Raw genomic sequence first — 23,121 nt, 5'->3', positions numbered from 1 at the left:
TTGGGTAAATAAGAGAGCATCCCATTATACTGTTAAAGAATTAAGTGCTAGATACCCCGCTTTAAAGCTTTATCCACAGGGGACTTGTGGTTCTGCTTCCGATGGGAAATGATTCCGAAGACTCTGGATCCGGTGGAAACACAGGTACGAATCTGCACGCACAAGTACGAACCACACTCCCTGGTGGGCTGCGGAGAGGTGGCCGCAGGGACAGCTTGAAGGTGAACAGAATTCCAGGGGGGCCGCGCTGCTCACGGATGAGCAGCCAGCCGTGGCAGCTCGCATTCCTGGACAGGTCGCTGAGCTGGCTGGGTGGGCAGAGGAGTGGCCTTGCCTGGCACCGAGAAGTGACTGGGGGGAGGCAGGGGATGAGAAATTGCCAACTTTTAACAACAGCGCGGTGCAGGCTGGCAGGCTAAGCTGGAATGTGGGAGAGCCCAAAGTTTTAAAAACTCATGGAGCCCCACGATTGTCCCTAAGTTCATAATCGTGCTGAGAAAGGGCAGAGCAGGAGCACCGGGAAGCTTCCTGGAGCATCGCCCCGCGGTTGATGGCAGGGCCCTGCTGGAGGGGAAGGCAAAGGGGAGCCCCGAGGCTGACTCTGCTCCAAGGCCCTCCCAGCCCCGAAGCGGAGACAGGAGATCAAAGGCTCCGGGGCCTTGCGGTAGCTCTGAGGCCTGGTTACCCAGAGGTGACCCCATCTGCTTGGAGCTGAGGCCCGGTCTCCCTGCTCTGCTCGCCCGGGTGGGCTCAGCGATCAGCCCCTCACAGCAGCACCAGATGGAAACAGCTGACTCCCCCTGGGAAGGAGAAAACAGAATTCTAGAAAATCCTTCATATCCCCGGGGACACAATTTCTGGAAGACCCCCGTAGCAAATTTTAGCAGCAACATAACTTGATTTAACTGTAATCCCGCCTTTCGGTTGCGTTGACCTCAAGCCTGTCCTCCGGTCAAGTGCTGAAACCCACCCCTTTAAGTGGAATCAAAAGCGCTGTGCCCGAAATTCCCAAGTTTGCATTCTATAGGGTCCGCCAAATGAGATTGCCACGGGCATATATTTTAAAAGAAAATCCCCTGCAAATGTTAAATTTCTCCTATTTTTTCACACATTTTGAACTGATAGTTACTCTAGCAGGCCCCAAGTTAAGAATAATCTTTAAAAAAATAAATTTTTAACCGGAGAAGGGCGTGAGGTTGACCATTTCCCCCCTTTGGGGGGTGCTCAGAAAAAAACGGGGACTCCTGCGGCTGGGATTGAAAACTGCCCCAAGTTGCAGGCTCTGGAAGACGAAGCCTGTTGCCTTGCGCTGATGTTTACGACCAGCCCCCATCACCCCCCAGAGATGCTGCTTCTTGAGCCCCAACTTTTCAACAACTTTAATTCCTAACACTGCAGGTCCGTACAGAACCCCTTTTCTATTCTTTTTCTTACCAAATTCACACATTTATTACAGAAAATTAAACAGCCCTGCGTGTAATAGCCTTGGACGGGTGGGTATCGCCGCCGCCCGTTGGCACCCGGGGCGCGCGAGGTTCGCTGGTTGGGTGGCGAGCGCGGTCGGAGGTTCCCGGTGGGGATGCCCCGGGCGCTGACCTCCGGGGCGCCCCTCGCCCCTTGTGCGCGCAGGCGGCGGGGGGCGCGCGGGTCAGTCCCGAGGCCCCGCCGCCATCCCGGGCCCCACGGCCAGGGGGCGCTGCGACCTCAAGTCCCCCCGCCCCGTCGGCGCGGGGGCGGCGCCCGGGCGCGCGCGGAGCAAAGGTTGGCGCCTCCGGCCGCGGACCTTCCGGAGGCGCGGCACCATGGCGGTGGGCGCCGGGCTCCGCAGCAAGGTGGCCGGCAGCCTCCCGCGCCGCGGGCCCCGGGGCCGAGGGCGGCGGCGCGGGGACGCGGACGGCGCCGCGCTCCTGGAGCAGCCGGAGCTGCCCGACGGGGCGGCCGAGGGCGCGGCCGGCGCGGGGCGCCCGGGGGCCCGGAGCGCGCGGCGGGTGCACCTGGCCGCGCTCCCCGAGCGCTACGAGCCGCTGGAGGAGCCGGGGCCCGGCGACAAGCCCAAGGGGAGGTACCGGCAGAAGCTGAAGAAGTACGGCAAGGTAGGCGCCCTGGCCATGGCCCCGGGGGCGGGGGGCTGCGGGGCGCTCGCCCGGCTTCCTGAGTGTGCCCCTGGAGAGCTGGAGCCCGGTCCCCGCCCTGTGGCCGCGCTCAGCCTCCCCGGGCTCCCCGTGTCCCTCTCAAGCCCCCCCACAACCACGCTCTCTCCGGCATTCGCCACTGAGACCCCCCAAAACTGTTCCTGTGACCTGGAAAGTGAGGGAAAAGTTTCAGGTAAGGACAGAAACTGCGGCAGAGGTGTCACGGGGCCCCCAGCCACCGCCGGCTGGTTAGCGACAGTCCCAAGGGTCACCTGCCAAGTGGGTTCCTCCGTCTTACCCGCCCCTGTGTGGGGGGCAGGACAGACATCAGGGTCCCCCCTCTTCCAGCTGGAAACACTGAGGCTTGGGCGTGGCCGGGTGACTTGCAGAAGGTGACCCAGTGGGAAAGCGTTGAGCCGCAGCCCAGGTTCTCTGTTTCCGGCAACGTCTCCTCCAGGATTTTCCACCGGCTGAGAATTTGTTTTGAGTTAATTGCCCCAAATATTCCCAAGGTTATTTCAAGGGCCTAGGAGCTGGGCAGATACACAAACACGCACAGTTGTCCCGCGTGCTCCAGGGGCCTGTAGACGTCCTGCGGTGTTCCTGGGGTAGGCGTGGGGGCGGAGAGGCAGAGGGAAGTAGAGAGAGGTGAATGCGAATATGGGATAAAGTGACAGTTTCCGCCTCGAAATCAGCCTGGGGGTATTTGAAGCTACTGCCACCCCTGCTCCCTGGGCCTGGACACAGCTGCCCCAAGAGAAAAGTCACAAATTAATTGCATCGTGGCCAAAGGCCAAAGGCCTTGTTGATTTATTGTGCAGATATCTGTGTCCTACGGTGGCCCTTATCTGACCTGAAACCTTCGTACCTAGAAGCTTAGGCCTATCATCCTCTCTGGAGGTATTTCAGCAGCTTTTGGAGCCAGAACGCCAGCAGGCAGTTGTAAAACATATTAATAAAGACTATAAAGCGGGAACTAGGGCTAGTCCTTTTCCTCCTGGTCCAGCTGAGCACAAAGGCGCCATCAGTGCACCTCTCAGCCAGCGGTGGGGTGTTAATGTGGAAATCTCAGCCCAGAGCCTGGCTCAGGAGGTGCTGTTTTAGGTTCTTACTATGTGCCGGGCATTGTGCTAAGCGCTAGAGATACAAAAACGGGTACGATGCAGCCCAGCCCTAGAGAAGTCGCAGCCTCTCTAGGCGTAGCCGGGACTGCGTGGTTCGAGCCCCGGCAGGCAGTCCTCGCGGGTGAGGCTGTGACGTCAGGGACATTTTCAAATCAATGGTGACATGAAGCCTGGGCACAGAAGGGTGAGTTAAGGTTCCACAGGTTAACGGTGAGATACTACTTCACACCCACTAGGGTGGTTATTATCATCAACACGCACACGTACACACGCACAACACAGAAAGTAATAAGTGTTGGCGAGCATGTGGAGAAACTGGAGTTCTTGGGAACTGCTGGTGGAAATGTAAAGTGATACATACCGATGCCGTGGGAAGCAATTGGGCAGTTCCTCAAAAAACTGAATATCGACCTGCCATATGAACCAGTAGTTCCACGCCCAGGTATCTACCCAAAAGAATCGAAAGCAGGTATTCAAACAAATACACACACATCCATAACATTACTTACAATAACCAAAAGGTAGAAATAGCCCAAATGTTCATCAGCTGATAAATGAATAGAAAAATGTGATACACACGTACGATGGAATATTATTCGGCCATAAAAAGAATGAAGTACTGATCTGTGCTGCACACACAGATGAACCGCTAAGTTATTACGCTAAGTGAAAGAAGCCAGACACACAAGGTCACACACTGTATGTATGTATGATTCCATTTATATAAAAGACCCAGATTAGGTAAATCCAGAGACACAGATCACAGACTGGTGGTTGCCAAGGACTGGGGCCAGGGTTGGGGGAGGAGAAGAGCTGTCTAACAGGCGTGTGTGTTCCTTTGGGGCTGATGCAAATGTCCTGGAAGTGGATGGAAGCCGTGGTTGCACAACATCATGAATGTTCTCAATGCCACTGAATTGTTGACTTTAAAGTGATTTCTTGCTCTGTGAATTTCACCTCGATTAAAGAAAAAAGAGAAAAAGATTCACCAGGTAGACAAGGGATGACATTCAAGGTGGAGGGACCAGCGCAAGCAGAGATGAGGGCGTGCGAGAGCTCTAGAGGGCTACACACTCGTTCAGTGGACCCGGCAGGCCAGGTGCGGGGACACTGTCGTGTCCGAGTTGATGAGCTCTTTCTGCCTTTCAAAGGAGCAGCTCCTGCTTCCATTTTTTTCCTGAAGCAGCTGAGACGGGAACCAGTTAGTCTCCAAGACAGAGGAGGAAGAGAGCTGAGCCTTCTTTGCTGGAAATCCAAGAATAGCCGCGGCTCGGCTAGAAATGAGGGGAGGAGATTTCCCCTGCTTTCATCACTCGGTGAAATTTTACCTTATTGGGCACAATGGAATAAGGAGTGACCTGCAGACAGCCCCACATTCCAGGGGTCCACTCCGTAACGACGTTTTGGTCAACCATGGGTCGCATATACGACGGCGGTCCCATAAGATGATGATGGAGCTGGAAGATTCTTGTTCCCTTAGTGAGGTCCTAGCCGTGGTTACATTGTAGCACTGGAGGGACCTGGAGCTTGCTGTCAGTCATGCAGAAGTGCTTTACTTACCATTGGGTAACAGTTGCTCACAGTACTTGCTACAGTCACCAGCTGTACAGGCTTGTAGCCTACAAGCCATAGAGTCTGTACCCTGTAGCCTAGGTGTGCAGTAGGCTAGACCATCTAGGTGTGTAAGTGCACTCCCTGGTGTTTGCACAAGGATGAAATCACCTGATGATACATTTTGCAGAACTATTTCCATTGTTACCACAGGACAGCTGGCTTTTCCTTCAAGGAAGGGTGATTAAAGTTCCTATTTATCAGACTGCTCAAATTCTTCACCCAAGTCCCTTCCTGCTTCTTTGTCAAGAAAAAGGCTTGGCCTTTGTGAAGCGTGAAAGGATTGGCCCGCGCAGCCCTGCTGCCTTTTGGCCCTGACCAGGGGTCTGCCGGTCCTGAGCTGGTCCAGCCTCTCCAAGACGGCTGTGCGTCCAGAAGGCTGCGTTGGGGGCAGTGTTCCCAGTTGATTTTCAGCAGTGAGCCTCGTGGCATGTGGGGCATTCATTGTCCCAGAGTTGTTTTCTGGGCTTGGGGAAGGGGAAGGGACGCATGCGCTGTGCTCCCACAGGTGGCTGAGTGCCCTGTGCGCAGGTTAAAATGCGTGGCATCTCTGGATCCTCGCAGCCACCTCGGAAAGTATGGCCCGGTCCTTACCCTTAAGGAGTTTCTAACTGTGTCTGAAACCCAGACGTCTATGGAGGCAGTAGTCAGAGACTTTAAAGAGACAAATGTGTGGGTTGGACAGAAATATGCCCTGCAGGCAGAGAGAGGACCGGGTGAGCTTTTGGACAAGGTGAATATAGCAAACCTTGACCCAGCCTTCAGATGATCTGGTAACTTAGCTGGAACAGCGAAGAGGAGTTGGCTTTGGTTAAAAAATAAAACAAAATCGGTCTGGTGTTCAAGCTAGCGGCCTCTCTGCAGGCTCCAAGGTCTTTGAATGATCTGGAAATATGCAGAGCTTGGAAGCACTTGGCACAGTGGGGACGTCTGTCCTGAGCCCCCCACATGTTCCCAGGCTGCGGGTGGGTGTGAGACAAACACGGTAACTTGTTCATTTGCCCTCGGAGAATGTAGCAAAACGATCCCTTAGCTTTGTCACCCTTGTGCAGAAGTTGCCTGACCTAATTCTTTGCTTTTGTCTTGGCTCCTTGACATAGAACGTTGGGAAGGTCCTGTCCAAAGGGTGCCGCTACATGGTCATCGGCCTGCAGGGGTTCGCCGCGGCCTACTCCACCCCGTTTGCGGTGGCCACCAGCGTGGTGTCATTTGTCCGCTAGTGGGAGCTGCTGGGGGCCAGACGCCTTCGGAACGATGGAGGCCTCTGCTCTGGGAGCCACGCAGATCCCGGGCATCTCGGACTTGAAGCCACAAAACACTTGGAAGAAAAGACGTCTTTCTCGTTGAATCGGATGGGTGCTATGAATGGGACGTCTCTGCCTATCTGCTGAGCTTTTCACGTCTCGCGGACACGGGTGGGTCCAATGGACAGTCCCGCGGAGAATTGGGCTAATGTTAGGTTTGGGGTCAGAGCTAAGTTTGCTCACACTGGAGCCTTCACGTGCGGCTGGCAGGGCTGGGGTGGAGGCAAACCCTTCACCGGAGTGAGCACTTGGTGGGGGGGGGGCACAGAGGGGTGATTATGGGGGGGGGATTTTTATCTGGAGTGAGATAGTTTGCTCTGGTTCTGAGGGCACCAAAGGAGCAGTTTGCTTGCGAGTCATGTCCCCCATCTCCCCTTCTACCCTTTGTCACCGGGAGTTTAATTACAGGCCTGAGAAGGAAGGAGGAGACAGCTCTTTGAGGGCTCTGGCACTTTGAAACTGTGTTGACAATGAGTCGTGACTGTTGAAAGTAGAGAAAATTGTCAGAGTGACAGGAACGCGCAGCGGGGATGAGGGGCGGGAGGAGGGCACAGGCTGTGTGGTCCGAGAGGCTGGTGGGGGAGGGCGCCTGAGGGGCCCCGGTCCGGCCCAGATGTTTGGGGCTGGCCGATGCCACGGGCCACCTGAGTCAGGTGCCCGGCGGCATCCGCTGAGCGTCTCTGAGCCAAGCCAGAGGGAGGTAACTACATCTGGAAATGAAGGCGTACGATTTAGAGAAGGAACCAGAAAGTAGGAGGCGGGCGCGAAGGAAATGGGAACAAGTTTCCAGGTCACGCAGAGGAGGCCTGGATGCTCACGTTGCACCAGTCAGCCAACCGGGCGGCACTGGGGAGGGGGCAGACAGACAGATGGACACAGAAAGGGGTGGGTGGGGGAGGGATTCCTCGTCGTAGCCGTGGAGCCGGACTCAGCTCCCGGTTCTGGAGGCCCAGGGGGAGATGAACTTGGACGCAATTCCCGCATCCTTAGGATCTGCGAGGAACAGAGGAAACAGAGGGTCTTGTTGGAGCCCAAGTGATGAAAGTGGATCATGACACATTTTCACGCACGTGAGATCATTAGAGGTTGCCTGGCCGCACCGGGATAGAGAGGTGACAGGGAAAAGCGGCGAGGCAGCTGGTCACAGGAGGGGACTGGGAGGGAGGGAGCCTGCTGAGTGCCTGGGGCTGCTCAGAAAGGGACAAGAGCTACTGAGGCCTGTGTGGGACCTGCCCCCCCCACCCCGCCCCCCGCTTTGGAGACACTATCAGGCCAAGCTCATTTGTCTCTGAACTTCTGGAAGTCTGGTTAAGAATTAACCCAGAAATTGCAAAAGTCGAAACCTCACAGAGACGGTCCCAGGAGCCAGATTCATGGGACTGAAGGTGGACTTCAGACTGTCACTCAGCCCGAGTTGTCACCTACTCCGCGAGGGGCCACCCGCCCGCCTTGCAGACGACCTTTGATGCCCTTTCTTTCTCTTTCGTTTCCTTTTAGTACCTGGGCCCCCACCCTACTGAGAATTGAGTTTTAGAGCTTTTTTTTCTATACGCTTGACCTTGCGGCTTCTTTTGTACCGTTTTCTTGCTCGATGATGTAAATAAAAGCCCCCGTTTGGTTTAATTTCCTGTGCATGACGATTTTTTTTGCCCCCTCGCTTTCTGGCCTTGCCTTAGACAGATGCCTGCGGTGTCCAGCCAAGGCCAAGGACCTCATTCGGCAGGTGAGGGCCAGGGGGACCTCCGAGGGACAAACCAGGCGGAGCCCCGTGTAGTCCCGAGGCGCAGGGACAGGGAGAGAGGCCCTGACCCACCTGCGCTCTGCTTGGCTGTTCAATGTGGGGCCGTTCTCTAGAATTCTCTAGAAGCCCAGCGGGTCAGGCTTCGGTGTGCAGGAGCCTCAGCTCCCGCATTGGTTAAAAATGAAAATTTCCAGAACCTCCTATTTGGATTTGGAGATTTTCCCCACAAGTAGCTTAGAAGGAGCCGAAGGAGCTATGCTCTCCCTGAGCTGGGAAATGCCGGCCCCCAGGGGCTGCTGCCCTTTGCAACGGCCCAGGGCTCCAAGGGGGAGCCCAGGGTCTGACCTGAGCAGGGGCAGGACTGCCAGGTGCCAGCCCCCATGCTGGGCATGTGTGTGGTGCCCACTCACTATGTCCTGCCCCCCCCCCCGGGGTGCTCAGTGCTTCCCACCCTGCAGCTCTATCTAGGGACACAAATTCGGGTCAGAATCCAACACCTCCGGGACTGGCGATGCTTTTTCTTTTTACAGGTGGCTCTCAGGTGATCCCTCTTGCGTAACCTGTTGACAAAGCTCTAAACAAATGTGTCTGGTTCAGAGCAGACATAAAATCAGGGCAAAGTGCTGACGGCAGAGCCAGGAGGCCACCCTTCCTGACACTGGCTCTTTCACCCCCCAGTGACCCACCTCTGTCGGATTCGCTTTCTCCATCTAACACAGAGAGAGGCCGTTTGTTTTGCTTCCTGTGAGAGATGTTTAGAATTGCTGCAGAAACAGATAACACCACTTCTTTTTTTTTTGTTTTTTTTTGCAGGGGACTTACCCATTGGAAAAAACACCATACCTGTTTATCTTTTTTAAAAAACACTTTTTTAAATTGAATTTATTGGAGGGACATTGGTTAATAAAATTATATAGGTTTCAGGTGTACAATTCAATAATACACCGTCTGTATATTGTATTGTGTGTTTTTATTGATTTGAGAGAGAGAGAGAGAGAGAGAGAGAGGAAAAAAAAAAACACATCATCCATCGGCTGCCTCCTGCACGCCCCCTACCTCGGATCAAGTCCAACACCCGGGCATGTGCCCTGACGGGGAATTGAACAGGTGACCTCTCGGTGCCCAGGCAGATGCTCAGCCAGTTGAGCCACGCCAGGCAGGGCAAAGGGGAACTTCTGATGGGATCTTAGTGGGGGCAGTGGTGATGGGACCCATTCGGTGGTTTGAAAAGATGCCCCTGGCTGCAGAGGGAACAGGCTGGGCCTGGGTGGGCATCACTGCTATGGAGGGGGGGGGCACAGGGGGGTGCTGGCTCTTTCAGGAGAGACAGCCTGCTGCCGGGGCGATGGGAGGGAAAAGATAACAGAAGTGATGGAATTTGCTGAGGTGGGTCCAGGGGTGGAGGGAAAGGGAGGAATCAAAGAATTCCCTCGGATTCTGGCCCTGCAAGCACCAGCTGGGGGGGGAACGGAAGAATGCCAAGCCTTTCAAGCTCAAGGCCAAGGCCGCTGTTGAATTTGTACAATGCGTCTCCGCCGGGCCAGAAATACCCTGTGCAAAACCAGGACCCAGGGTTTTCTGCTGCAGCCAGGGTTTCCTGCGCCATTGTTGTCAGTTTTATCTTGGAGCCAGGGCAGTTACGTGACTGGCCGGGTCCCTGACCTTGGCCTCTCCGGGAGGCAGGGATCTACTGGACACTCCCCCTTGGTCTCTCCTGGCTTGGAGTCTGCTGGGAGGGCACATTCCAGGCCCTGGGGGTGGGGGAGACAGTGAGGCAGGGCTGTGTGGGAGAGCACACCCCTGTAGCGGGAAAATCCGGGCCAAAAAAAAAAGTTAGGTGTTTAGTTCCATGTGTGGTTTGGTCCTCATGATGACACGGTGACATGGATGTCATTGTGCGCCTGACTGAAACTTGGAAACGGAGACAGAGGGGCCTCACTAGTGCATGGAGCCTTGCGGGGGGCAGCTCAGGTCCCGTAGATGCCAACCCCCACCCCTTGGTCTTGGCTTTTCATCTCCTCCACCCCCGACCTACCTCATGCTGGGCGTCCAGGTGGTCTTTATCCCAGACTTTGCGTGGCTGCCACAGCGACAGCTGGCCCAGACTCTTAGGAGGACTCTGTGGAATTCCCTCTCCCTGGGAAACAGCTCTCTACCCATATTCAAGATGCTCAAGGCTTTGCAGGTTAATAAATAAATGCAACGAAGGGGAGCCTAGGGAATGGAGGTTATTTTGTGAATAGCCATGAGAGAGGAGGCACTTGGTATACTGTTTCCACGGGGCCGGAGGGACACATCAGCAGGTAAGGACACTCTCTCCCTTCCCAGGCACCGCTTCCAGCTACAGTCCTTCCTCCTTCCCTCCGAGCCGGGCACAGGCCGCTGAGATGAAAGGCCCGTCTCCCTGCAGCCGCCAAGGAAAACAATCCACACTCCGAGGGAAACAATGGCAGAGAGAGAGCAACTGAGAAGCGAGAGGGGAAGCAGGATCCTGCATCCTGGCTGATAACATCCCCCAAATCAAAGCTGCGAAGAAGACAGGCGGTCACGGTCATCGAAGGATCTTGGGGGACCGGGGTGGGCCAGAGGTGAGAAGATCTCCGGCCTTCAGGGTCATCAACTTAAACCCCCACCACTTTGCCCTTGACATCCAAGGGATACAGGTGACCTTCCCATCCCAACGAATTCCCCGAGATTTTACTGTGCCCGAGAGACACAGGTAGGCACCCAAGTCCCAGCTGGCGGAAGGGAGGTCACCCTGCGGCGAGACAAGCGGCTCAGTGTCTCAGCTAGTCCGGGAATAGACGCCTTAGCCTGTTTCTGACTCAGGACAGGCCTGAGGACCGAATCACGTTGTCTCATTCCGTAGACCTTCAGGGGCCACAACGTATCGTTCAAGTGTCAGGAGTCGTATAGAGCGTGGCCTTGTTCCTCCCCAGTGTATTTCCAAATACTTGGCCTCCAAGCGACTCTCAGGCCCGACCCTCCCCTGAGCCGGGTCAGGGGAAGTTGTGCCTCAGGATTTACTCACCAGGAAGGAAAGGAGGCTTCCTTTCTCTGCCCCAAAGAGCCGGCTGCAAGGCTTCCTGCCCGCCCTCCTCTCCAAAACGCTGGCGGCAGCGCCTCCTGGTGGAAACCTGCAGCAAAGGCCCCGCAAAGTCCCCAACCACCCAAAGGCGCAGGGAACATGCAGGGGGCGGGAGGCGATGCCCAAAGGGGACGGGCTCCCCGCAGGTCCCGCTGATCGTTGTTATGAAGAGTACAGATGTCGCAGGACCAGATAATTTGGTTTTTCAAGACGAATGAGGAACTTGCCTATGGAAAAAAACAAACAAACCCAAACCAACTGTACAAGCCAAAGAAAACAGGAGGTTAGCCAAAGTTGAGAGCTGCAAACCTCCGGGAAGCCCTGATCTTCGTGGAGAAGATGAAACATTAATAACAAGAGTTAAATCCCAGCTCGTACATGAGGAACCGTCTTGGTAACAGAAACATGTTATATAAAATATAAAAGTCACAACGATGAACGTATTTGACAAAAAGAGAACAAGTTTATTCATAAGCTTGTTTCTGAGTTTTCCCATCTATATTTGCCTGTTATACTGATTTTATATATATATATGTAATGTGAACCAGCAGAAACTAGGAAGTTTCAGTAAAAATGTCCATGAGGGTGTATTTGAACTTTTTAGGGAAGAAATTCATATTCCTTAATCCAACATGCAAAGCCTGGACAATTTGGCCTCACCCTGCCCCATCACCCCACCCCCTACAATGTCCTGCGTTGCCCTGACCAGTCATCATTTCAAACTATTTTCCTCCAAGAACACTTCAGGCTTTTTCCGAAAATTATATTTCTCTTTAAAGTGCCCTTCCTCACTTTTCCATTTTTAAACACTCCTATGCATTCTTCAAAACCCAGTTCACACATTACCTCCCACGAAAACCCCATTGACACAATACCTCCCCAAGCCTTCAGGCACAGCAAGCTACCCACCCCCAACCTGTGCTTTCAAAATTCTAAGCCCATATCTCTAGTATAACAATCATTTTGCATATGTTATAATTCTTTTTTTTTTATTTCAGAGAGAGGAAGGGAGAGGGGGAGAGAGAAACGTCAATGATGAGAGTCATTCATGGGCTGCCTCCTGTATGCCCCCGACTGGGGATCGAGCCCACGACCCGGGGCATGTGGCCTGACCCAGAATCAAACCGTGACCTCCTGGTTCATGGGTCAACGCTCAGCCACTGAGCCACGCCGGTCGGGCTATATTATTTCTTTACACATCTTTTGAAATCTACCCAAAGATATAAAGCTTTGCAAACACCTCGTAGATTAGAAGCCGGGGGGGTAGGTTTGCTGTCTGTTTTGCTCGCCCACGGATTGTAAGTAGGGTAATGTTAAAAATATATTTTAAAACAATTTTGAATTTTTGGAATAAGTAATAATTTTCGTGATTCAAAATGAGAAAGGTATCAATGTGTGTAGGACTGAAAAGTTTCCATCTCTCCCGGTTTCTCTTCTTATCAGTAAATGATGTTCCTTTTATTTTGTTTTATATCCTCTGGATGAAGTCCACATTCCTTTCCACACAGTGTAATTCTTTCTCCCATCTGGTCTTGTTTACCTTCCCGGCCCTCTCCCTGCACCCAGGCTTTGCCCTCTGCTTCCGAGCCTGTGCTGAATTTAGCCCTGTTCTCTGTCACCCTCTCCCCCACTCTCTCTTCACTTAACGAAATGTCCCTCATCAGTCTGGCCACAGCATCTCTGCCCACAGTGGGTGCCCAGTGTCCCCGTGGGTCCCAAGAGCCCCCTCCCCTCCCCTCCTCCAGCTGTTTTCTCCTTGCAGCCAAATTGTCTGCTGATGGGATTCCTGGAAGGGTCCCAGCCCCTTGAGATCAGAGACTCCCCCAGTCATTGTGGAAGACTGGAGACCCCTCGGAGGGCACACAGCGGGGCTGGGGTGACAGTCGCCTTCCCGGAGAACAACAGCCAGCCATTTGTGTCCACTAGCTGGCAGTCACTGAAGGTACTGGGAGACAGGCCCTGTCTCCATTTCGACGGAATGGCTTCGGGCCCTTGAGAAGGACATTTCTGAGGTGTGGGCCATACACACTCCCCTCTGCCAAGGGACACAGGAGTGATTCACAACCAGAAGCCCTTTCTAGTAAGTGCTCCAAAAAGAGGCCGTCAGGGGCCCCTCTCCCCAAGTCGACTGGACCCAAAGGAACCCTGAAACCTCCAGGCGGCATGATAAAGGAGTGGGGTTGGGGGGGCTGGGGTTGTTACAGAACTCAAGGGGCTCCCCACTTAGGGTGCTCTATTCAACAATGAGATGTGGCTGTCGCAGGGTAGTTTTATGGACTTGCAGCCAGTAAAAAACGAATCAGGGGATGCACACCCCAAACCCTGCCTTCTGCAGGGGAAGCGTCGCCGTGGCTCCCACGGGCCACTTGTTCAGTCACGCGCGGATTTCTCCTGGGCAGCCGGCTGCTTTCATCCCCCCGGGTCCTGCCCGCTCATCTTCACTGCTGCGTCTGCGACACATTTTCACACCGAGCGGGGAATAAGCCTGAGGCCTGCCCAGACCTTGAGACCCTGGTCCTGTCTAGCAGGGTCACCCTGGAGACTTGGCCTTGGGCTGCAAGAGGCGGTGCTCGAGTTGGGGCGCAGAGCAGACGCCCCCCCCCCCCCCCAGTGGGTTAGGGGAGCAAGCTCTGCCTTCTTTCTCGGAGCCATCCTGGGGGGGGGGGGAGTCGTTTCTACACGTTTGTAAACCAGCCATTCTGAAAACCGCAATCGCTTTCCGTGCGCCCCAGTCCAGCAACCCCGGGGCCGGTGTCAGGGCGCAATCGGAGGGGGGGGGGCCGTGAGGAGTAGCTGGTTGGGGGCTGTCGCGCTGCAGGGCTCGGGGAGGAGGCAGGAGTTAAGCGAAAGTGACCAGCCCGGATTAAGCGGGAGGTTGGCCCAGTTGCTTTGAGCGTCACAACTGCCCCCCAGGGGCGCACGGCACCCGGGCGCACCCCACCTCGATTTGCCCGCCCCCCCCCCGGAGGCTGCGGGGTCCGGGGGCCGCTTTCGGGCGCGCGCACGCTTCCTCCCCGCGCCGCCCCGGGGCGGGACCACCAGCGCGCGCACGGCCCGAGTGTCCGGGGCAGGGGCGGGCCCGACGCTGGCCCCTCCCCGCGCCGCGCCTGCTGCGCCCCCGCGCGCGCTCTCGGCCGAGTCGCTGCCCGCCGCCCGCTGCTCGGGACATGGGCGTCGCGGGCTCGTCGCTGCTGGCCCGCTTCGGGGTGTCCCAGCGCCCCGCGCTGTCCAGGCCCGCCTGGCTCGGGGTGGCCGCGCTGGGCCTGGGCGCGGTGGCGCTGGGGACGGTCGTCTGGCGGCGCGCGCGGCCCCGGCGGCGCGGGCGGCTGCAGCAGGTGGGCACCGTGGCGCAGCTGTGGATCTACCCGGTCAAGTCCTGCAAGGGGGTGGCGGTGAGCGAGGCCGAGTGCACGACCTTGGGGCTGCGCAGCGGCCACCTGCGGGACAGGTGAGGCCGAGCGCTGGGGCGGGGCGGGGGCGGGGGGGTCTAGTCGGCGCGGGACCTGCTGGGGACGCGGGGAGGCGGGGAGGCGGGGCTTGTCCTGCCCCCACCCCCCATCTCCCCCACGCCCCATTCCCCCATCTCCCCCACGCCCCATTCCCCCATCTCCCCCACCGCCCCATTCCCCCATCTCCCCCACCGCCCCATTCCCCCATCTCCCCCACGCCCCATTCCCCCATCTCCCCCACCGCCCCATTCCCCCATCTCCCCCACGCCCCATCCCCCCATCCCCTCCGGAAGGAGAAGAGATTGGCCACCTGCGTTTCCGGGGCAGTCTTTGGTCCTGGAGCGGGGCCGGTCACCTCGGGTCTGACTCAGGTTTGGAAAGGTCGCCGGGGGCAGAGTTCCCTCCGGGCAGCAGGGCTGGGCGCGGCGCCCGTTAGTTCCAGACTTTCTGCCTTGGCTATGGCACAAGCGCAGGAGAGGGCAGGCTGGAACCAGGTCCTGTCCAGGCGCACTGGCCTTGGCCTTGCTGGGGCCTGTCCCTGCCGTGTCCAGTCCCAGGCAGGGTGTAATGAGCAGAGTGAAGTCTTCTGTCGGGGAGAGGGGCTGTCAGGGGGACTGCATGGGTCATATTTATCACCAAGAGGATAGTATGTGTCTCTCCCAGAAGCAGAGTGGTCCCCAGGGAAGAACCTTTGGGAAAGTTTCTATGCACATAGGGTCTGGCACCGTTGGGGTGACTTCAGTGACAAGACGCCTTTTCTTTTCTGATAGAAGCTGAGGCCCCAGATAAGCAACATAGTTGTCGGAGCAGGGAGTGAATTGGCCTTGTTTTCTGGATTTCCAGAACTGGTCACTTTTGTGGGTTGGCCAGATACTCTCTCCTAAACAAGCTCCTTTTGGGGGGCACTAACTTTTTTTGGACCCAAAGAATTTGGCTGGAGCTGAGTAATTGTGTTGGAAAAAAACAATTGTCTCCGAGTTGGGGCAGGGCGATTTTGGTGAAGTGGAAAGCTGGCAGGAAGCTGTGGAGAGGGTAGAAGTGGAATTCTGAGTGTGCCCCTTCTTGTGTGTCGGCAGGTTTTGGCTGGTGATTAAGGAAGAGGGACACATGGTCACGGCCCGGCAGGAGCCTCGCCTCGTCCTGGTCTCTGTCACCTATGAGGACGATTGCCTGATCTTCAAGGCTCCGGGCATGGACCAGCTGGTGTTGCCGAGCAAGCTGCCTTCCTCAAACGTGATCCACGACTGCAGGTGCTGTGTTAGGGGGCCTCAGGGACCTGCGACAGGCCTGGTTCCCTAAGGGCTCCTCCCTGTACTCTGTCTCGCTACAGTTTGTATACAGTAGGGGATGAGACTGGTAAAGGAAATGCGGGGGGTCAGGCGTGAGTAGCTGATGCAGGGTATTGCTTTAAGGGTACCTGGGGATCGTTTTGATGAGATACGGTAAGACATGCAGACTTGGAAATGACTGTCACAAAGAAAGAAGTTTTTTATATTCACAAATCCCTAGAAATGGGGGGGCCCCATGCTGTGCAGGGTTACTCGGGGAAGCACCAGGGTTGGTCAGGAGGCAGAAGGAACAGGAAAAATGTGAGCAAGAGCCTTTATTGTGGTTTCCAAAGAGAGGACTATGGGGCAGGATAGAGGCTTAGGATTGGCCAGCGTGGATCATTTCAGTGGGCTCTGGACCATAGGGGCTGTCCCTAGTTGTCTGGTACCTGACCCTGGTTGACCAGGGCAAGGGATGGTGGCCTGGAGTCTAAAAGAGCAACAGAGGAGATGGCTGGGGGCTCTGGATTGGTTCGCGTGTATATGAAAGCCTGGTGGTTTATTATCTCTAGGAGTTAACTAGCCCTGGGAGGGGCACTTTCTTTAGAATCAGCGAGGCCCTGAGATGTTGAAGCACCAAAAATATAGAAAATCAAAAAGCGTGATTAACACAAACAGAGAGTGCGAAGAGCCAATCTTTAGGGTTTGTCTTTTTATTTTAGTAGAATGGACTTCTATTCAGAGTTGCGTCCTCTCTCCTTCTGAAAGCACCCTAAATCCTTGCTACTCGAAGTGTGGTCCCACGGGCCAGCAGCTGAGGCATCCGAAGCTCGCTCTAGGAATGCAGAGTCTCAGGCTCCAGCCCAGCCTCCCGCCCCAGAGTCTGCCGATGCAGGAGGTGACCCTGGCCTCTCTTATCACCCTTGCAGGATTTTCGGTCTTGACATCAAGGGCAGGGACTGTGGCGACGAGGCAGCTCAGTGGTTCACCAACTTTTTGAAAACAGAAGCCTACAGGCTGGTTCAATTCGAAAAGAACATGAAGGGAAGGATGTCGAGGAAAATTTTGCCAGCTTTCGTACAGAACTACCAGGTGAGCTGCCGGAGAGCGGCCCATTCGCCTCCACTGGTCACGCTCCCTTCTCCACCCACAAAGAGCCACGCTGGGGACCCCAGTCAGGAAAGTGTAGCCATGACCCCCGAGAGTGATCCTCAGGGTGCCCCGTGAGCAGGTGTTGGGGCCACACAGGGAATGGAACATGGGAGACACCTGTGCAGGGGAAAGAAGCCAGGAGCGACTCCCAGGGCCTCAGGAGGAAACAATTGGGGAGGTGAAAGTGAGAGGTTTGTTTGGGACTAAGTCCAGGTTTCCTAAAATTACAGAAGCAGGTTTCCCCCAGGGCTGCCTTCACAGTCAGCATGCGGGATGGTTATGCCAGGTGCTGAGAAGGCAGCTCCTCCCGAAGAAACTGCCCTCTGAGCCTTTGATTCTGCAGTGAGATGGGGTTTAAAGTGCAAGCACCTCGGGGTGTCTCCCCCAGACTCCCTGATGACAAGCTCCTTGAATGCCTGGCGTTTTATCTGCTCTGTTCTCTGCGACTTCCCCACCTAGAATAATGCCTGCGGCTTAGTAGGTGCTTAATTAAATGCATGCTGAGTGCGCAGGGGCAGGTGAAAGAAGTTGTTGCTAGAGTAGAGCTGATTGGCCGCAGACCCTTCCCCTCTTGGATGCTGCTGCTGTGGGAATGACGTGGGAAGGGGGGGTCACCTGTTGGGCTCTGGAGTGAGGAACCAGAAAGAGAGTGGCGTCTGGAGGGTGTTGGCTCCGAGCCTGGCTGCTGCCTCCGGAGTTTGGACCGGGAGCCCTGCCCTAAGCCCAGAGCTGACTTGGCCGTTTCCAAGTCCAAAGCATCACCTTCTGCGCTCAGGTGGTTTTGCTTCTAGACTTTGCTTAGCCTCGCAGTTGGCCCGAGGAATCTCACGGGGCGGCGAGGCCTGACGGGGCCGTGTTCTTGGCGCAGGTGGCCTACCCGGACTGCAGCCCAATCATGATCCTCTCCGAAGCCTCCCTGGCCGATCTCAACACCAGGCTGGAGAAGAAGTTGAAGATGGACCAGTTCCGGCCAAACATCGTGGTGACCGGCTGTGACGCGTTTGAGGAGGTGAGCGGCTCGCTGTTTTTGTGCGTTACGCTCAAGACGCTAACGGAGCTGCTGTCCCCTTTGGCCCGCGCCAGCTCAGACCCTGCAGGGGCGGCCGTGCCGGGAACTCCTTTCCCAAGTCACCTTAACCTTTTCCAGCCATTCACTCATTGCTGCCGCCACTTTAGATTTACAGTAAAATTGAGAAGAAAATAACAGATTTCCCATATAACCCCCACTGTTACATTCACCTACTGAAGGACACCTTGGTGGCGTCTGAGTTTTGGCGATTAGAAAATGTAATTTTGTACCTTGGTTCACAGTAGAAAATGCTTGATAGTCACTGAGGTGAGTAGTATTTTCCAGATGTGGAAACTGAGACTCAGAGAAGTTGAGTAGCTTGCCCAGCATCACACAGCTAATGTGTGGCCAAGTGCGGCTCCTGCGCCTGTCAGAAGTCCCATGAATCTAAGCTGTCTGCACAACTCTGCCTCCTTTAAGCCACTGCCAGGGCCACATAGCAAAATTGCATTGGTCCCCCTCTTCCTCTGGCGCCAGGGGGCAGGTCTCTGTCTCTGAGAGAAGCAGGATAGGTGAGGTCAATAAGAAATGGACAGGAAGGGCAGGGCCAGTGACCATGGGACGCTGGGACCCGCCGTCAGGCTGCCTCTGTGTGGAGGCGAAAGTGTTGAATCTGTGACTCTTATGACCGATTTCCCTTGGGGAATGTCCCACGGATCAAAAAAATGTCCAGTTTTAACTTGGCTTCCGTTGTAGTTGAGCTTTGAGGAGAGACTGGGCTTGTCTTGCAAGCCATACATTTTTTATTTTATATCCATAAATTTGCCTTTGAGTTAATTTACGATTCTCATGGCGACTGCCCCTAGAGAAGGTCTGTTCTTGCTGCTGACGGTCAAGTTTCTGAGCATCTGAGACTGGGAGTCAAGAGGTGGAACCTAGCCTGTGTGGCTCAGTGGTTGAGCGTCGACCCAGGCACCGAGAGGTCACCTGATCATTTCCCAGTCAGGGCACATGCCCCGGTTTGGGGCTCAGTCCCCAATAGGGGGTGTGAAGGAGGCAGCCGATTGATGCTTCTGTCTCTCCCTCTCTCTCTCAAATCAATAAAAACATATTTTTTTAAAAAAAGAGGTAGAGCTGGGACTCACCAGCATGCCTCCCCCCTTTGAGTCCCCCTGGGAGATATTTCTGATGTCTTCTTGCACTGCTGTCTTCTGCTCCCTTTATGGTTAGTACCAGCCACAGAATAAACTGCTTTAAAGATTAGGGAAGCCTTCACTCAACAGGTAATGTTTCCTTTTCTCCCAGGATACCTGGGATGAAATCCTCATCGGCAACACAGAAATGAAAAAGGTTTTGGCTTGCCCCAGGTAAGGACTCTCCCGAGACTTGACCTCTGGGGTACGGCAGTCCCATTGGTTCCTAATCGTCACCTAACCCGGGGTTCCTGCCTGACAGGTGCATTATGACCACGGTGGACCCAGATACCGGAGTGATTGACAGGAAGGAGCCCCTGGAAACCCTGAAGAGGTAGGACCCGTGTCCAGTGTATTTTTAATGTTACCCCCACCTGTGGGTAGAGGTGCTCCATCTGGGCACCTTCCACTCTGCCTGCTGGTTGATTTGTGTCTATCGGTTAATGGGAGTGTGGCTTCCTCTTTTTTTCTGGGTGCATCTTCTAGTGATTTTGCCTTTTTTAAAAAATATGTTTTTATTGATTTTCAAGATAGAGAAAGGGAGAGGGAGAGAGAGAAACACCTATGGGCTGCCTTGTGCCCTGACTGGGAATCGCTCTGGCGACCTCTTGGTGCCTGGGACAGTGCTCAACCAACTGAGCCACACCAGCCAAGGCCAATAAATTTTTAACTGTATAATAGTACGTCTTGAACGTTTCATACCTCTTATATCAGTTTTTAATAACACTTACATGTGTCTTTCCCTGTGAAGACCGCAAATACTTTATTTTTATTGCAACTCAGATTTCTTTATTAGAACCAATATCAAGGACTATGAGAATAATTGAAGTTGTATCGTAAACTATTAGAAAAAACAGAAAGAGATGAGTTGTCAGAGTTTATCCAGGAACATCTCCTGTGCCAGGGTTGTTAGCATCTGTTTCGTTACGTAAAGAATTTGGCCTGATTTTACTTCTCAATATAAAATGTGTTTTTAAACCCAACTTAACATTATGGGGGGAGCTTTATTCTGTTTCTTTCCCTTTGTTTTGGTGTTGGTTTCTAATGAGTTTAGGTGAGAGAAGAGGTTATTTCTTGAAACGTTCAGATTTATAATTCTGTTTCGTTTTGCTTTTGAAGATGCAACGAGGTTCGTTTTCCTTGCAGTTGCATGAGCACTTGTTTCCATGAGTTGTGAAATTCGAGGTCCATGTGTAAACTAAGTATTTAAGTCACATATAAAAATTTTTCCCCCCCTTTTTGGTCCCAAACAGAAGCCATAGGAAAATGGTTTAGACTCTCAGGATAGACCCTTATAGAAAAACCAGAATTATTTGCAGTTTGACTGAAGGCTTATTTATAAGTAACCCAGGGACGAAAGCCTGAATTCTATCGGAAGCACTTAGATTATTAGCCCTTTTTGTGCCTGAGGATGAATTTTGGCTTCTTTCAGCTATCGCCTGTGTAGTCCTTCTGAGAAGCCCATATACAAGTCATCCCCACTTTTTGGGATCTATTATTCGGTGGAAAAAATTGGAAGCTTGAAAGTTGGCGACCCCGTGTATAAGATGGTGCAGTGACGGACCCACGAGGGTGAGTGACAGGCAAAGGGCCGGCTTAGCTTCAGGAAGGCAGAGAGCCTTGAAGTTGCTGCCACGTTTTCTCACCTTGAGGTGTTTGTAGGTTTTGCTGCTTTAACTGTTGGGAGCGTGAGCAGCTTGCGTTCAGATCTTTGGAGTTGGGAAATGCCCTTTATTTTATTTCTTTATTAAATATGTTTTTATTGATTTTAGAGAGGAAGGGAGAGAGAGAGAGAAACATAAATGATGAGAGGGAGTCATTGATCGGCTGCCTCTTGCACGCCCCCTACTAGGGATCGAGCCCGCAACCCGGGCACATGCCCTGACTGGGAATCGAACCCGCGACCTCTTGGTTCATGGATCGACACTCAACCCCTGAGCCACAGTGGCCAGGCAGTGCCCTTTATTTTTAATCCTCTCGGTCATCTGTATTCTCCCACCCAGCCTTGTCCATCCCCTGCCCCCATTCATGATAAAATGCTGATGCTGGAGCCCTGCAGAAGGACAGGTCTGTGTGCCCAGCTCATTAAGGAATGTTATTCAGGAATGAGAGTTACCTCATCATTTGTTTTCTGTCTCCGACAGCAGAGCAAAGGGGAAATGTTGAAATAATTCAAAATCAACTTGGGGCGGGGAGGGGGCGGGTTGTGAAATACTGTGTAGCGAATGATTTTTTAAAATAGGATTTAAAGCTTGAAAAGAAGTCAGTGCATTCAGGTGCCTGGGTTCTGACCTTCTCACCTGACCATCCTACGGACCCCGTAGGCTAGTGGTTCAGACTCCACATCTGGCGTTAGGTGGCCTTTTCCCATTAAGGTAATTTAGTGCAAGACATGGTTTCTGTTTCTTGCATTTTGATAAGTGACTTTTGTGGGTATTTGAATTATGAATGACTGGTAGGAGAAATAAGCAAATAACCAGATTCTTATTATTTATTTAGGTGTCACAGTCCAGGAGACATTGATCAGGATTTTAGCTACAATAACAACAGTACCTCAAGAATCCTTATCACCAGCCTCTGACCATCTCCACCCTGGAAATGAATCTCTGTTTTTAATTTTTTGGAATTATATGTGCTCCAAGGAAAGTCGTAGAGGTGATTTGAGAATAAGAAAGTTATATAGATTTCAGGTGAGGAAGACTTTTTAAATAAATAAAATTGTCCATGAAATTATTTCCAATGTTAACTGTAGCTATTATGCTTCTGACATTAATATTGATGAGTCAAGAAAGTATAAAGCGTCTGCTCGACAGCTGCAAACGTTTTTTCTAAATGTTTACATTGTATTACCTACCATTCCATGGGTTGGCAAAATGAGGAACAGGTTTCCTGATGTGCCTTTATATGTGAACACACAAAATTCTGTTAAGTTGGGTGTTTGTTTTTTTGTTAATCCCACGCAAGGATATATTTTCCATTGATTTTCAGAGAGAATGGAAGGGAGGGAGGGGGAGAGAGAGAGAGAGAAACATTGATGTGAATGATCGAAACTCTTAACCCAAGTCCTTGCCCTTCACCGGGAATTGAACCCACCGACCCTTCGGCGTGCAGGCTGATGCTCTATCCACTGAGCCATACTGTCCAGGGCTCTGTTGGTTGGTTTTTACCTGGCTATTGAGTCCTTTTGACTTTCTACTCCTGTGCATCATGGAATCAGGTTGTACGGAGTATGGCAATTATTTTACAAACCTTGTTTTTATGTTAAATTAGGCCTCTATGAAGCCATGTAAAAGAAATTGTGTGTAATTGCCAGGTACACCACCTGGAAATCCAGCTATGATCAAGAAGAGAATGGTATTGAAAAGAGTGGAAGTTTGAGAGTTGGGGTAAGGAGAAAGAAGGTTGCACATATTTCTTTAGGTGCAAGTAATTATTATTTTTTGGTAACAGAAATAAACTCTTGGTACAACTCAACAGAAATTCTCACTGACGTAATAATATGTGAATGAATTAACCTACTTAATAATTCTGTGATTTCTTTACTATTAATAAATGTGATTCTTGTACTTTTTCTTTGGTATTTATGAGCCTGTTTCCGGGGCTTTCTCATCTTGTAGCAGAACTTCAGTCACCGAAGTTTCCGCTCGCCCTTTCTGATTGCCGAGTGGAGACACAATCGGATCCACAAACATTCCCTCCCGTCTATGGTGGGGGACGGGCGTCGGGGAGAACACAGGCAGCCTGTCTGAAGCCTGATGGCCGGTGACTGGGCAGACACTCCCCAGTGGCCAGAGAGGGGCAGCCGTTCCTTCTATTTTCATTTGCTGGGCTCTGGGACTGCAGTGAACCTCCTTTCCCTGCGAGGGAAAGGTGTTCCCTTAGCTGTGTCCCTGGGTCAATTTTGGAAATGAAATTGAAAAATCCTGCCAACTTTAAAGCCAACCATTAACATAGAGAAGCAACATTTTCTCTTTAAATTCTTGAAGAGAAACGGGGGGGGGGGGGGGGGGGGGGTTGGAGAGAGAGAAACAGAAATCCACAAAACTTCAT

General features: G+C 53.3%; 2 protein-coding genes across 2 annotated transcripts; both read left to right on the top strand.

Annotated features, from left to right (window-relative positions):
- The first annotated feature begins 1,793 nt into the window (after window positions 1–1,793).
- C21H1orf115 (chromosome 21 C1orf115 homolog) lies at window positions 1,794–7,794 on the top strand. The gene is made up of 2 exons (XM_087828870.1): window positions 1,794–2,093; window positions 5,968–7,794. The coding sequence occupies exons 1-2, from the start codon at window positions 1,803–1,805 to the stop codon at window positions 6,085–6,087; spliced, it is 411 nt and encodes a 136-aa protein (XP_087684996.1). The 5' UTR covers window positions 1,794–1,802; the 3' UTR covers window positions 6,088–7,794.
- Window positions 7,795–14,124: 6,330 nt separating this feature from the next.
- MTARC2 (mitochondrial amidoxime reducing component 2) lies at window positions 14,125–22,648 on the top strand. Its single transcript, XM_087829020.1, has 8 exons — window positions 14,125–14,448; window positions 15,526–15,699; window positions 16,647–16,809; window positions 17,738–17,878; window positions 19,184–19,245; window positions 19,334–19,405; window positions 20,504–20,643; window positions 21,571–22,648. Exons 1-7 carry the CDS (start codon window positions 14,168–14,170, stop codon window positions 20,628–20,630), a joined length of 1,020 nt encoding a protein of 339 aa, XP_087685146.1. The 5' UTR covers window positions 14,125–14,167; the 3' UTR covers window positions 20,631–20,643; window positions 21,571–22,648.
- The last annotated feature ends 473 nt before the right edge of the window (window positions 22,649–23,121 follow it).

This window comes from Miniopterus natalensis, chromosome 21 (assembly GCF_054644295.1).
Source record: "Miniopterus natalensis isolate mMinNat1 chromosome 21, mMinNat1.hap1, whole genome shotgun sequence".
Lineage (NCBI taxonomy): Eukaryota > Metazoa > Chordata > Mammalia > Chiroptera > Miniopteridae > Miniopterus > Miniopterus natalensis.
The sequence above is the reverse complement of the archived record's forward strand: the minus strand, read 5'-3'. Positions and strand labels throughout refer to the sequence as shown.

What these genes read in the sequence shown, in the direction of transcription:
- C21H1orf115 (XM_087828870.1), top strand. Translation starts at nt 1,803, where the DNA reads ATGGCGGTGGGCGCCGGGCTCCGCAGCAAGGTGGCCGGCAGCCTCCCG. An exon ending in AGCTGAAGAAGTACGGCAAG is followed by an intron (nt 2,094 to 5,967) that starts GTAGGCGCCCTG and finishes TCCTTGACATAG; the next exon opens with AACGTTGGGAAGGTCCTGTC.
- MTARC2 (XM_087829020.1), top strand. Translation starts at nt 14,168, where the DNA reads ATGGGCGTCGCGGGCTCGTCGCTGCTGGCCCGCTTCGGGGTGTCCCAG. An exon ending in AGCGGCCACCTGCGGGACAG is followed by an intron (nt 14,449 to 15,525) that starts GTGAGGCCGAGC and finishes GTGTGTCGGCAG; the next exon opens with GTTTTGGCTGGTGATTAAGG. An exon ending in GCTGTGACGCGTTTGAGGAG is followed by an intron (nt 17,879 to 19,183) that starts GTGAGCGGCTCG and finishes CTTTTCTCCCAG; the next exon opens with GATACCTGGGATGAAATCCT.